Here is a 16053-nt window from a genome sequence, read left to right as displayed (position 1 = left end):
CTTAGGTTTAACATGTCAGACTGAAGAAACATCTATTTAAGCTGTGAGTGCATACTGTCATATCCAACTCTTTGTGACCCCATGGACTGTAGTCTGCCAGGCTCCTCTGTCCCTGGATTCTCCAGGCAAGAGTACCTGAGTGGGTTGCCATTTCCTTCCCCAGGGGATCTTCCCAACTCAGGGATCAAATCCATTTCCTGCATCTCCTACACTGGCAAGCAGATTCTTTGCCACTGAGCCACCTGGGAAGCCCCTATTTAAGCTACTCTTGTGTGTGTGTGTGTGTGTGTGTGTGTGTGTTAGCCGTTCAGTCATGTCTGACTCTTTGGGACTCCACGGACTGTAGCCCACCAGGCTCCTCCACCCATGGGATTCTCCTGGCAAGAACACTGGAGGGGGTTGCCATTCCCTTCTCCAGGGTATCTTCCTGACCCAGGGATCGAACCTGGATCTCCTGCATTTCAGTCAGATTCTTTACTATCTGAGCTATCAGGGAAGCCCCAGGAATATTGGACTGGGTAGCCATTTCCTTCTCCCGAGGATCTTCCCAACCCAGGGCTCAAACCTGGGTCTCCTACATTGCAGGCAGATTCTTTACCATCTGAGCCACCAAGGAAGCCTCTTAAATTCAGCTATGTACAACAAATATGTTAAGCCATGCAACATGTTTTACAATACAATGCAGGAGACTCTGGTTCAACTCCTGGGTGGGGAAGAGCCACTGGAGAAGGAATAGGCTACCCATTTCAGCATTTTTGGGCTTCCCTGGTGGCTCAGATGGTAAAAAAAAAAAAAAAAAAAAAAATCCGCCTGCAATGGAGGAGCCTGGGTTTGATCCCTGGGTTGGGAAGATCCCCTGGAGAAGGGCAAGGCTACCCACTCCAGTATTCTGCCCAAAACGCTGTACTTTCACTCTTATGTAATCCCAGCAAAACCAGAATGAAGAAAAATTTTAAATAAATAACCCCATGAGGAAGGGGGAAAAGAGAAAAGCTTTTTTTTGTTTTTGAGAAAAATATTCCAAAATATTGTAAGTTGGAAAGCAAATGCATTAAAGATGCATTACAAATGTGGGTCTTTAAAGCAGCAGAAGTTGAGAAACAAGGTGATTTACTCTGCAGAATGCTCAAAAGCATCATGTAAATTAATGGAATTAGGTCTGACTGGGGCCGGGGCAGTTACATCACTTAAATAAAGAAGATTATGTGGAAATGATCTAGAATCCAGTTCTAGTCTTAATCCCTAGGCAACTGCTCCTGTGCTGCCATAGCAAATAACTGCAGATTTATTGATGGGAGATGTCAGCACAGTTGAAGTTCTAGGTACTCTGTGAAAATGAGATGAGTTTATATTCATTGATTACTAACTGCAGAGACTGTGCTCTCTAGTCCCATCCCCCAGCTCAGCTCCCAATACCCGAAAGTCAGTCCTGACTTTAAGAAGATTAGAAGACTTCTCTGGGGAACCTGACTACCCGAGATGAAAGATGTACAGATTCTGACTTTGATGATGCCTTAACAATTGGTTCACTCAGATCACCATATATATAGCATGTATACATTTGGAGTTTCCAATCAACTTTTTGGTCCATTATTATTAATTATGAGCAGACAGTTAAGGCTCACAAAACATCTGAAAACTACTGGTTTTCCAGGAGTCATGTATGGATGTGAGAGTTGGACCATAAAGAAGACTGAGTGCTGAAGAATTGATGCTTTTGAACTGTGATGTTGGAGAAGACTCTTGAGAGTCCCTTGGACAGCAAGATCAAACCAGTCAATCCTAAAGGAAATCAGTCCTGAATATTCATTGGAAGGACTGATGCTGAAGCTGAAGCTCCAATACTTTCACCACCTGATGTGAAGAGCAATTCATTAAGACTCTGATGCTGGGAAAGATTGAAGGTGGGAGTAGAAGGGGACAACAGAGGATGAGATGGTTGGATGGCATCAGCAGCTGGATGGACATGAGTTTGAGCAAGCTCCAGGAGATGGTGAAGGACAGGGAGGCCTGGCGTGCTACAGTCCATGGGGTTACAAAGAGTTGGACTCAGCTGAACAATAAAAAGCAACAAAAAAGTAACAACAAGCAAATAGAGGTTAAAGATAGGAAACAAGAGATAAGAAAATCAAAAGACAAGTTCAGGAGGTTCACACAAAAATAACAAAAATTCCAGAAAAACCAACAGAAATATAGAGGAGGCATTATATCAATGAAATGATCCGAGAAAATTTCCCCAAACCAAAATATTTTCCATTTTGAAAACACTTGTGAAGGTCTGACACAATAGGTGAAAATAAACACACATAAAAATCCGTTACCATTAATTTTTGTAAAATACTGAAGACCAAAAATGTAGCTACATTTTTTCAGGTTGGGGGGAAAAACAGGGCTTTGGCCACATATATAGGATTAGGAATTAGAATATACTAGAATGTCTAACCAGAACAATTAAACAAGAAATTTTAAAAATTAGAATGATTTTGAAATGTCAAGAGCAATATTGGAAGTTAGAATTCAGTGGAGAAATGCCTTCAAAATTCTGAAGGAAAATTATTTCCAAAGAATTCTATTACTTGCAAGCTATCACTCAAGTAAGGACATAAAATAGACACTTACATACTTGCAATATCTCATGAAATTTTTCTCCCATTACCTTTTACATGAAGTTACAAAATAACATGCCCTTTCAAAATGAAGAATCAGCTGAAAAAGAGAAATACATGGGACAAAAGAAACAGGTGGAGGTAAGAGGTAAAGAGAATTCCCCAGAACATTGACAAAGGAAATCTCAGGTGAATCACCTTAGAAATTATTTTAGAAAAGTGCAGAGGCCCATATGTAGAGCCGTCTTACCCTCCAGAGTGAGCAGATAACCACAGGGAAAGCCGCTGGAACCATCATCTCTTTTGATGAGCCTGCAGTGATGATGGGAATGCTTGAGATAGAAAGATGGTGCAATGTAGAAATCTACATCTACTCTTAAGGGTTCATGAAAGCCTCATGTCTCTCTTTTCCTTTTTTTGTTGAGGAAGGGAATTCATGTTTATTTTTACTCAACTAAACAAAAGCTTATCACTGTAAGGAAAGGAAGATATGCTAGAATAAGAATTTTCCTATAAATATCTATGTGATTGCACATATGTATAAATTTGCATTAGTTATTTTTAATTGCAAAACATTAAAAATTATTTCCACTGAAGTTAAGATCAGAGCAAGGATGCAAATATCATTACAGTTTTCAACCTTGTTCTGGAGGTGTTTGTCATCGCCACAAGGCAAAACATATAAATGATATCTAAAAACTAAAGTGAAAGAAACAAAATTCTCTTTCTGAAGATGACAATTATCTTCCTAGTAAATGAGAAATATTCTTCTAAAAAATTATTTGAATAATGAGAGTTCAGTTAAGTAGCCAAATACAAGATCATCCACAATAAAAATGGCTTTCCTAAATACCAACAATCACCAGTTGGAAAAAATAATGAGGGGTTAAAGTATCCCGAACATAATCACTGTCAAAAAAAGAAAATATGAAACATATAGGAATAAACAAAAATTTGCAAGATCTTTATAAAAAAATTATAAAACTTCTTTGAAGATATAAAGATAACCTAATAAATAGCAAGATTGGAAAAGAAAGACTTGAAAAGGAAGACTCAGTATTGGAAAATGTGAGTTCTTCCAGAAGTAACCAGTACAACCAAGTAATAAAAATAAAAATTCAAATAGAATTTGCTACAGCGTATGAAAAGGCAGTAATAACTAATACTCATTTTTTACAAGACAAGGAAAATTGGCATTCACTACCAGATAACCAAACAGGACTTTTCTTTAAGAGTATTAAAAACTGTGTAAGTTCCCTAGGGCTGCCATAGAGTACCAGAAACCGGGTGACATGAAAAAAACAGAAATTTATTCTCCCACAGTTCTGTGGGCTAGAAGTCCAACAGGGCTATGCCTTCTCTGAAAGGTCAAGTTTCTGGCCACTCTTGGCATTTCCCCCAAATTGCAGATCAGTTCAGTTCAGTCGCTCAGTCGTGTCTGACTCTTTGTGACCCAACGGGCTGCAGCCCTCCAGGCTTCCCTGTCCATCACCAACTCCAGCAGTTTACTCAAACTCATGTCCATCGTGTCGGTGATGCCGTTGAGACATCTCAGCCTCTGTCGCCCCCTTCTCCTCCTGCCTTCAATCTTTCCCAGCATCAGGGTTTTTTCACATGAGTCAGTTCTTTGCATCAGGTGGCCAAAGTACTGGAGTTTCAGCTTCAGCATCAGTCCTTCCAATGAATATTCAGGACTGATTTCCTTTAGGATGGACTGGTTGGATATCCTTGCAGATACATTACTCCAATCGCTGCTTCAGAAGTCCATGGCATTTTCTGTGTCCCATCACACATCTTCCCTCTGCACGGCTCTGCTCATCTGCTTACAAAGACATCATCTTGTTGAATTAGGTGCCTATCCTATACACAGTACAACCTCTTCTTAACTACTTCTGTAAAAGCATGGTTTCCAAATAGATTCACATTCTGAGGTTCAGGTAAGTGCTGGGAGCCATTATGGGAGGTCCCGCTCGTGACGAGGTCATGAAGAAAATACCGGGCAGGCAAGGCCGTCCAGGACCCCATCCATGACGAGGTCACGAGGAAAAAACCTGACAGGCAAGGCCGTCTAGGATAAGGGACCCTCCAAGTTGGCCTCGGCCTCTACCCCACCCCGTATCCTCCCCCCTTTTTCTGCTGTTGTTCTTGTTTACCCTGTTGCAGATTCTTGTGTTGCCTGCCGAGCGCTCTCCTGCCCCTCTTTCACTGAATGAGGACCAACTTAAAACCCTAATTAATAAATCTTCTGGACGCTGGTACCCTATGAAGGGGCCAGAGATGAAGGAAATGCTTCCATTCAAACATTTTGCTGGCATTCTGGCTTGTTTGATAAATGTGTGATCTCATTGCACAAAATGCTCTTGATTGTTCTAAACATCCTAAGCACAGTACGCTAACAAAAGAAACTATTAAGCATAGGCCCCTCCACGGGGTGAGAAAAGCTCCACAAATATGATAGCCACAAATGTGCCTAATAGAAAATACTTTAGATAGAGATTAGCTGGCGACTTCCTGCAGGTGGTTAACTTTTAGACTAAGAGCCTGTTTTGTGCCATATCTGCTGTTTCTGCAGTCCTTCACATTTCTGTAATCCTATCTAGTCCCATAGAGAGGATGCTTATTAGAAAGAAAATAGATTAATTATAAGAAAAACAGGGTCGGCTACTGAAGTTGCTTAAGTCACACCAGGTGCAAGCCATAAAATGTTAGCAGGCCTGAAGGCCAAATGATAAGAAAGACTCTTGTGACGAAGAAGTATGTGGGTGACATCCCGTTTCTGTTGAAGGTCAAGTTGCTGTGATGTTTTGAGATGACCTGTGTGTAAGCAATATGCACTTCCCCAAAGATGTTGTTAAGGGTATAAAGGGGCCGTGCGAAAATAAACTTCAGACTTAGCCCCGAGCTTTGTCTCACTCTCTCTCTCATTTGCCGACGCCGTTCATCCTGAGGGTTCCCCTGGATCCTGCTGGGGCTGGACCCCGGCAGGTAAGGACATGAATTTGGGGAGACAATATTCAACCCAATAGGGTAACTAAAACATTGCTATTTTTAAGAAACTGAATACTAATACAGAATAGATTAATAGAACAGAATAAATCATTCAGAAATAGACCCATATATTTTTTAAAATTAAAGACTATCAAAACAAAACAGATTGGTAATTGGCTATTCATTTCAGAAAAAAAGAAGATACATTTAGAAGACTTCTTTCAAATATACATAAAAGCAAGTTTTATATAAACCAAAGAGCTAGGTTTTAAAAACAAAACCATAAAATATTAGGAAGTTAATGTAAGCAATTCACATAAAGAAAAGTCCTAGGGAGAAAAGTCAGTCACTTTTGTGATGTCTATGCCCCCAGAGTATAACACAGCAAGTTACAATTTATGAAACCCTTTAATTAGAGGGTCACTCATTTGGGGCTTAAATCATTAAGAAAACTCCTTTTAATGGGTAAAATACCCTTGAGAAAGATAACCTATCATTTCACAGCCTGTTATCAATTATCCAAAAACTGAGAGAGGAAAGAAGAGCATGCATGTGGGTATTAGAGACAAATTTCAACGGCTTGTGTTATGGTTACCCTTGCCTTCCTTTTTTTTTTTTTTTTGGTAATATTTATTTATTTGGCTGTGCTGGGTCTTAGTTGCAGCACACAGGATCGAATTCCCTAACCCAGGCCCCCTGCACTGGGAGCGCAGAGTCTTAGCCCTTGGACCACCAGGGAAGTCCCTGCCTCCCATTATGACGCAAATGAACATCAAATAATAATATAAGCAATAATAAGTACACTGTGGCTTTGTACTGTTTGCATGCCTTAGCTCATTTAATACATCCCCACATTCTTAGGAGGTGAGCATTATTTATTCCCATTTTAGGTCTGAAAACACTGAGGATCAGCAGTTAAAAAAAGAAGATTGTCTTTCCCTGTGTGCCCTCCCTAAGTACTCTGGAGGCCCCCGTGTGGCAGGGATCTTACTATGATTTTGGCGCACCTGACTATCCAGGTAGACTAAACTCGGCATGAATGCAGAAGCCAAGCCTTATTCCTTTCTACACCCAGAACACCTCGCTAGATACTCAAATCCTAGTGGCTACTCAATAACTGATACAATTAGGGGATAGCTAGATAGGCTTCCCTGGTGCTCAGCTGGTAAAGAATCTGCCTGCAATGTGGGAGACCTGGGTTCACTCTCTGGGTTGGGAAGATCCCCTGGAGAAGGGAAAGGCTACCCACTCCAGTATTCTGGCCTGGGGAATTCCGTGGACTGTATAGTCCATGGGGTCGCAAAGAGTCGGACACGACTGAGCGACTTTCATTACATTATTAGATGGAAGTAGAAGGAAGAACTGAAAAGAAGGGCTGGTTGCAAGTCAACCAAAGTTGATGGTGATTAAAATGCTGCTTCCTCCGAGTGTTCGTTCTTATATTTTGTACTTAGTGAGAGACAAACATCCCAAAGAGACTGCCCAGACTTGAGGCTGGTTTCCACTTCACGCTGTGTGACCTTGGGCAAGTGACTCAACTTGTATAAACCGGGTTCCTTTTCTGTAAAATGGAGATAACAGTAGTATCTGCCTTCTGTATGACCGAGAGGGCTAAATATGATAATCCAAGGAAAGCTTTTAGCATGCTGAGCCAACCAAGACTATTTCACTATTCTGATAATTAGAGCATCAGGCCAGCTTTCTCCAATAGTATCCTTATGCAGTCAAGTCGTTGCCCTTTTCCTTTTCTACAACTAAAGGGTGCTCCTGTGAAACTCTTCTTCATCCAGACTGAAAGTAAGTTTAAATGTAAGTGAAGATGAAAAGATGGAATCTGTTGGTGACCAAGTTAGGCTGACGTTTCAGAACAGCAGATGGTATAACCTGTGACCCACAGCAGCCCTTGCCCGTTCTTATTTCCCACCTGCTAAATCCGACCCTGACTGTGGAAGATGCTGGAATGCAGCGGTGGCTATGTAAGTAAACGAAGGAACCTCTGCTGAACAGACTCGACGATGTCAGACATGACCAAAAATTTAGTAAAGAATAAACAAATATCACCTGTAGATCAGTATTAACTGTTTACTCTCTGTTATATATTGTAATGTAGATCCTGCCTTTTCTCTTATTCCTAAATCGCTTCAGTTGTGTCCAACTCTTTGCAAACCCATGGACTGTAGCCCGCCAGGCTCCTCTGTCCACAGGATTCTTCAGGCAAGAACACTGGAGTGGGTTGCCAATTGCCCTCCTCCAGGGGATCTTCCTAACCCAGGGATCGAACTCACCTCTCTTAAGTCTCCTGCTTTGGCCGGCGGGTTCTCTACCATTGGCGCACCTGGGAAGCCCTCAGGTGGTGCTAGTGGTAGACACAATGAAATCCTCTCATTACTGTCTTTTTACTTTAAGCATTCTTCAAAAATACAGTCTTCGGAAAAGCTCGGGACGGTCTGTTATATGACTTCCTAGAAATTATTTATCTATTTCAAGTTTATTGAATATTTTGGTGATCTTTAATTTTTTGCTCCCTCAGATAATGTTATGATGGTTGTCCTTGTACATACAGTTTTCATGTATAGCTCTGATTTTTTTTTCTTAATTTAAGTTCATAATACAATAAAAATAGATATTTGCAATAAAAATATTATTTCAGAATTTAAACAAGATCTGAGGATATGTCTGAAAGAATCATATCAAATATAGTCAAAATACTTCGAGTCTTCCACACATACCAAAATTACTATACCACCCACAAAAATGCTGCAACTATTATGACACCTGAGAAGAGATATTCATTATTTTTCACAATCTTTACGACCATAGCACTGGCCATAACAGATGTTAGCTTCAGTGAACCATTACAGCTAGCCAGCTGACCAACAGCCCTGACCACATCTATAGCTAGCTACCTTTGTAAATTTATTTTCTACATAATGAAAGTAGAGGGCTTCCCTGGTGGCTCAGATGGTAAAGAATCCACCTTCAATGCAAGAGACCTGGATTTGATCTCTGGGTTGGGAAGATTCCCTGGAGAAAGGAATGGCTACCCACTCCGGCATTCTTGCCTGGAGAATTACATGGACAGAGGAGCCTGGCAGGCTACGGTCCATGGTGTTGCAAAGAGTCGGATATGACTGAGCAACTAACACACTACTTGTTTTATCCAATTTAGCAGTCAGGTTGTTCTTATAAATTCTCAGAATCTTGATTATTTCTAGCATATAGCTCCCTAAGAGAGCTAGACCGCTGTGAATCAACGCTGATACCATGCATATGGCAACTTCCTACATGGCAGTAACTCAAGACCTCAGGCAAAGTGTGTTAGGACTTTTTTTTTTTTTTTTTAGGACTTTTATATTAAACCTTCCCTAGGCTTGTTTCCAGTGCTCCAAAGATTTACTAAAGCAGTAATAACTACTCAAAAGAGATTAGTTCCAAAGGTACTGGCTGATAGCTTATCACAGAAGGCGGTTGCTCCAAGTCTAATGCTGGTTTGAGGAAATTGCTAGTCTCTCATATTTCCTGTTCCTCATTTTTTTTTCCCCAAATTTCCTTTTATTCCTTGCATCTGTTGCTCATTTTTAAATATATGTTTATTTCCTTAAGATTTTCTTATTTCATTTTTTTATTCTACAATTAGGGATCTCAAATAGTTATCTTGTAGTCAACTTTTCAATATGTTCAGGGCCCTTTGCCACCATATAGTTTAGAGTTACTTATGATAAATAATGAGATTATATTGCATATTAATATTTATCATATTAACTATATACATTAGCATCCACTAGCATCTATTCTTTTCATTGCTAATGTCCTACATTTCAAGTTTATCATTCTTTATGTCACCTAGCAGAATACTTGGAAAATTCACATTGTCAAAGTTTTAGTAGATATAAGCTCTGATTACACAGTATCACTCTGGTGAGAGGAAATCACGAAAGGAATACTAGTACTGAATCCGTCTGCATCATAGGCCAGCATTATGTGTACTATTCCATATTAGCAAAAAACACATTACCATGCTTAAATGTGAAACTTTTTTCTTAACCAAATCATACTCTTTGTCACCTCAGTCATTTTCAAAAATTACAATAGATTCTCTATAAAATAGTGAAAAGCAAACAACAGTTCCAACTGGTAAGGGGATACTTACATATGCTGTCTTTATTATTTATTGTCTTAGCAATTTACATACAAACCTGAAGAGAGCATTTCCTTGGGGGTCAGAACAGTCAGGTAGGAAATGTTAACCAGTAAATAAACAAGAGTTACCAGAGAGAATGCAAGAAATAAGTACTTTCGAATTACTTTTCTGGGTTTCTTTAGCTTCTCTGAAAGACGTAAAAGAACAAAATCACAACTGGTAAATCTTATGTCTTAAATTTATCTTTAAAATTGTTCTGAAGGAGGAAACAGACTCCATCTTGAAAGCCGGACTCCATCTTGGGCTGGACTGTGGACTTTGAGCTCTATGCTCAGTATCTATGGAAACGGCATACAAACTGGAAAATCAGACCCTTCAGAAGGATGAGCCCCAGGGCTCATACCTAGACTCTCCATCACCTAAAAAAAATACCCTAATTATCTGTGTAAACTTATAGAATCATAAATTCTATTATGCTTATTGGGGTATGACCACAGGCCTATTGATAATTGTCCACTGTTAACTACCTAGGCTTAAGGCATACAAATCACGGGTTAACTTTGATTGTATCTTTCTTTTCCTTTGTTCAGACTAGTTTCAGGAAATTTGGGGAGATGGGTTTGGACACGTACACTTAGAGTATATAAGGTTTTCACAAAAACTGGTCAGGGTCCTTGGCTAAGAAGAGGCTCTGCCTTGGGCCTGCTGATGTAATAAACTGTTCTTCACTATCTGCATTGTCCTGAGTGAGTTTGTTTCCCGGAACGCGTGGCTATAACAGTTCCATGTATCAAGTGTTGGGCTGGATTCTTCCTAGTCACCGGGGCCACTACCACACACACACACTCTAATATGCACAAACACCCACAACAGTAACCACTACACACACACCCTCCCTTCAGAGCTTGGTGCTAAGTGAACAATATGGTAAAATTTCTGAATTAAAGGCACAAGAATGAAAGTGGAAGCTGAGCCCCTAAGACCCTGTGGGTTCAGAGTCCACCTGCGTCTTCAGGCTTCTCTGTTAGGTACTAGGCGCTGAGATTGAGCAGTGGGAATACAGTGGTAAGCAAAAACAAACAGGAAGCTCAACCTCTCCTACTTCCTGTTCCTCATTTTTCCCCAAATTTCCTTTTATTCCTTGAATCTGTTACTCATTTTAAAATATATGTTTATTACCTTAAGATTATGAGAAGAGCTATAATTAACTCAATGATCACATAAAGAAAAGTTAAAATAGTGACTGTGATAAGTGTCCATATAAAAGAGAAAGGGCTGTGGAAATATATGATAATTTGATGGTCCCTTTTGCTATCTGCCTTACAGGCACACCAAATTTCTTTCAGTTCCTCAAAAATGTACTCCCTGCTGCCTTCAGCCTGTTCTCTCACTGCCTTTTCTAGTTGCCTAATTGACATTAACCCTTCCTTCAGCAACCATAGCTTCTTCTGGGAAAAGAGGAGCTAACATTCTCCTTGTTGTTCAGTCGCTCAGTCATGTCTAACTCTGAGACCCCAGGGACTGCAGCACGCCAGGCTTCCCTGTCTTTCACTATCTTCAGAGTTTGCTCAAACTCATGTCCACTGAATCTCATTCTCTGTTGCCTCATTCTCTTCCTGCCTTCAATCTTTCCCAGCACCAGAGTCTCTTCCAATGAGTCGGCGCTTCACAGCAGGTGGCCAAAGTAATGGAGTTTCAGCTTCAGCATCAGTCTTTCCAATGAATATTCAGGATTGATTTCCTTTAGGATGGGCTGGTTGGATCTCCTTGTAGTCCAAGGTACTCGCAAGAGTCTCCTCCAGCCCCACATTCAAAGGAATCAATCCTTCAGCCCTCAGCCTTCTTTATGGTTCAACTCTCACATCCGTACATGACTACTGGAAAAACCATAGCTTCGACTAGACAGACCTTTGTCAGCAAAGTGATGTCTCCACTTTTTAAAACCCTGTCTAGGTTTGTCATGGCTTTTCTTCCAAGGAGCAAGCATCTCTTAATTTCATGTCTGCATTCACCATCTGCAGTGATTTTGGAGCCCAAGAAAAGAAAGTCTGTTACGGTTTCAATTTTTTCTCTACTATTTTCCATGATGCCATGATCTTAGTTTTCCAAAGACTGAGTTTTAAAAGAGCCAGCTTTTCACTCTCCTCTTTCACCTTCATCAACAGGTTCTTTAGTTCCTCTTCGCTTTCTGCGGTTAGGGTGGTACCATCTGCATACCTGAGGTTACTGATATTCTGGCAGTCTTGATTCCAGCTTGTGCTTCATCCAACCCAAGATTTTGCATGATGTACTTTGCATATAAGTTAAATAAGCAGGGTGACAATAATCAGCCTTAACGTACTCCTTTTCCAATTTTGAACCAGACCATTGTTCCATGTCCGGTTCTAACTGTTGCTTCGTAAACTGCACACAGGTGTCTCAGGAAGCAGGTAGAGTGATCTGGTATTCCCATCTCTTTAAGAATTTTCCACAGTTTGTTGTGATCCACACAGTCAAAGACTTGAGCATAGTCAATGAAGCAGAAGTAGGTTTTTTTTCTGGAATTCTTTTGCTTTTTCTCTGATCCAATGGATGATTCTTCTGCCTTTTCTAAATCCAGGTTGTACCTTTGGAAGTCCTCAGTTCACATACTGTTGAAACCTACCTCAAAGTGAACCTACTTTGAGCATTACTTTGCTAGCATGTGAAATGATGCAATTGTGTGGTAGTTTGAACATTCTTTGGCATTGCCCTTCTTTGGGATTGGAATGAAAACTGACCTTTTCCAGTCCTGTGGCCACTGCTGAGTTTTCCAAATTTGCTGGCATATTGACACTTTAACAGCATCATCTTTTAGGATTTGAAATAGCTCGGCTAGAATTCCATCACCTTCACTAGCTTTGTTCATAGTAATGCTTCCTAAGCCTCACTTGACTTCACACTCCAAGATGTCCGGCTCTAGGTGAGTGACCACACCATCATGGTTATCTGGGTCATTAAGATGTTTTTTGTACAGTTCTGTGTATTCTTGCCACCTCTTCTTGATCTCTTCTGCTTCTGTTAGGTCTTTACCATTTCTGTCCTTTATTGTGCCCATTTCATATGCATGAGTTCCTTTGGTATCTCTAATTTTCTTGAAGAGATCTCTAGTCTTTCCCACTCTATTGTTTTCCTCTATTTCTTTGCACTGATCACTGAGGAAGGCTTTCTTATCTCTCCTTGCTATTCTTTGGAACTCTGCATTCAGATAGATATATCTTTCCTTTTCTCCTTTCCTCTTGCTTCTCTTCTTTTCTCAGCTATTTTTAAGGCCTCCTCAGACAACCATTTTGCCTTCTTGCATTTCTTCTTCTTGGGGATGGTCTTGGTCACAGCCTCCTGTATAATGTCATGAACCTCTGTCCATAGGCAGAACTCTCCTAGGCCAACAAAATTGTCCTATTACATTCTCACAGCATCTGTGGAAAGAGTAGAAGAGTCCGTCAGAAGTACTCTTTGCCTGTAGACTCCTAACCTTTCCTTTACACCAATATTCAGTGCAGAAGAGATCATGATTTAGCATTTATATATATAGTGATTTTCCAGGATAGTCTTATTCTAAATATTGTCCCATTTATGACACCATTTTCCCCAGTCTTACCATTTTCTGAGAACTCTCCCTGACATAAAGAATTGAGCACTATAGCTATGTGTACACAATGTGACCCTGGGCCCTGGTAATAGGTAACAGCACCAGGCACAGACCTCTGACTCCCTGGAAGCCTATCCTTGCCAGTACACAAGATTTCTTGCAAAGATTTGAACCATATGTCAACAAAGCTGAGAGAAGCAGGAAAAAAGCACTCAGTGTTTGCGTAATAGGCAACTGATAACTTTAATTTTAAGTCCTAGAGCTTCCTTGATTTCTGTTGTTCCTGAAGACTGGTTGCTCAGGTCTTCCTTGAAATACAGCATTGTTCTTCCAGCCCATTTCCTTCTGCTTGTTTAAGCTAATGTGCGTGAGTTTCTGTTACTTAAAGCCAAATACCTCTGACTAATAAATATTTGTCCTTTGACAGATATCAAATGCCTTCCGTCTACATCCATCCGGGGGTTGAATGCACTGTCCCTGGCACACACCGATATGGGCTGATTGAGGCCTGAAGAGTAAAGACTTAAAAAGCTCTCACTGAGGTGCTGCCTCACCCACTTATTCCTATGGGCTTCTGGATGATTTACTGACCGTCAAGCTTTCAATTTCCTTACCTGTATATTGGGGGTAATTGGAAAATATAGAGACAATAAAATTCCAATCAAATCCCTAGCACTTAATAAGTTATTAATGACTACGGTTATTAGTTAAAGCTTTTGAGCAAGCTAAAGGGCAACTTTTAGGATTACCTGTTCTTTCCTTTGGGCCTTTTGCTCTTTCTCATTATGTATTAGATTGCTACATCAGAGATAAGGAATATAATACAATAAAATATATAATATAATAGCTATACAAGTGGTGAATATCCTTGGTTTTGAACTTAAAAGATGAATGTTCCCACAGTAGGCAAAGGCAGCTGCCTACAAATTACCATTTTACTGGTAAAAGTGTTACTTAGAATTTGGTTATGCTTAAAAGTTATTAAGTAAATTAACAATCCCAGCATATGCCCAAATTCCTCCAGCTTTTGTTTACTGCTCGCTGGTTTTGAAGAGTTCTGTAATAGTTGATAGGTTAGCAAATTTTGTTAATTTGTTTACAGCAGAGTCGTCTAGCAATGAAACACCATTGGCAAAGAAACAAGATGAAATTGGCACAAACAGAAGCCAAAGATTCCTGTTTTTAAAAGAGAAAAGGACAATGTGTGTGAGAGAGAGAGGAAAAGAAAGTTTTGCTCATTATCCTCTCAAATGGCAGTGGCCCATTTAATTATAAAACACTGATCTCTCATAGTTTTCTTTTCTCAATATCTCAATGTTAAATTCAATGCTGAGTGACTTTCCTCTCATGCTCAAAATCCACCAATGACCTCTTGGTTAATAAAATTGTTTTTGATCATTTCTCACACTCTTCAGCTTCTGAAGCATTTCACCATGTGGATTACAGTCTCTCCTTTGGAAACTTGGTGATTTTCTTTCATAATTCTCTAGACTGCCTCTGGCTTCTTTATCAAATCCTCTTTCTCCATCTACCTCCTAAAAGTTGACATTCTCCGTCATCCGTCTCCAATCCTATGTCATCTTGCTCTTCCTCACTCTAGGTGCTCGACCTAACAACTGGATTGATTATCAAGCTGGTGAGGTGGAAACAATCTAGCAGTTACCTAAGATTGTGTGCCATGTCTTACACACATCTGCACACTTCTGGTCTCCACAGCTTCACCCAGATTTTTCTACTGCTGGAATTTGGGGGGGGGGGGTTCCCATTAAAATTGCTACCTTTTCCACTTGATGAGACAGCAGAAGGTGGTTTTACCTTCCACAGAATTTCCATTGTAAGTATTGTTCCCTTACAGCCACTTATGACATACTATCATATCATCACTTGTTCGTAAGTCACAGAATCATGGTGACTTTAAACAATATTGCCTATTTTTCAGATGAAGGAGGGTGAAGTGCAGAGAGATAAAGACACTTACCACAACTAGGAAGTGGCAGAAGTCAGGCCACAAATCTAGGGAGAGCCTCTTCTACTGCTGCAGACCTCTTTGGTGGAAAGAATACATCTTACTGATCTTACAGCACTAATACAGGGTTTTAAAAATCATCCATGTTTCAAAAAAATACCTGCTGACAAGACAGTTAATAGATGATGGACACATCAGTGACTACAGGGGGTCCTAAGATTAAGGAAACATTTTTTTCAGTAGTAGAGAGTCTGCTTAATGTTTAAATGCCCAAGAAAAACACCGATAAAAAGGTTGAAGTTGAGAAACATGATGTAGTAAGTGTGAATGTTTCCTGAGGACGTGAGAGGGAAAGCATACAGGTGGGGGTCAAGGGGAGAGGCTGACTTTGAAAATGGAGACAGAACTTGTATCCGGACATTGAAGGGAAGAGTACCGAATCTGACCTTAGAGCAATCAAGGAAATCTATGATTCTGTTCTATTTAAAAACACTTAAAAGCCTGAATGTGTCACACCCACCAATAACACAAGCAAAGTCTGGCATTGGATTATTCTTAGATTCACAGTTTCATGAAAGAGGACTATTTCCACACTCTGAGAATTCATCCATTAATAGAATAAAAACTAGATTGGCACATAGGTCCCCTATCTGCTGTCCCAGAAAAGAAAGATGAAAAAGAGAAGTTATTCAAGAAAATAAGTACTTCGGAATAACTGGGGGAAATTAAGAGTTGGTGATAA

General features: G+C 40.1%; 1 protein-coding gene across 1 annotated transcript in view; it reads right to left on the bottom strand.

Annotated features, from left to right (window-relative positions):
• Window positions 1-3492: 3492 nt before the first annotated feature.
• Window positions 3493-16053, bottom strand: part of SLC7A13 (solute carrier family 7 member 13) — a 29646-nt gene continuing 17085 nt past the window's right edge. The window contains 2 exon segments of the mRNA XM_061122767.1: window positions 3493-3515; window positions 9791-9919. Of these exon segments, the coding sequence (XP_060978750.1) occupies window positions 3493-3515; window positions 9791-9919 (152 nt within the window).

This window comes from Dama dama, chromosome 21 (assembly GCF_033118175.1).
Source record: "Dama dama isolate Ldn47 chromosome 21, ASM3311817v1, whole genome shotgun sequence".
NCBI lineage: Eukaryota > Metazoa > Chordata > Mammalia > Artiodactyla > Cervidae > Dama > Dama dama.
The sequence above is the reverse complement of the archived record's forward strand: the minus strand, read 5'-3'. Positions and strand labels throughout refer to the sequence as shown.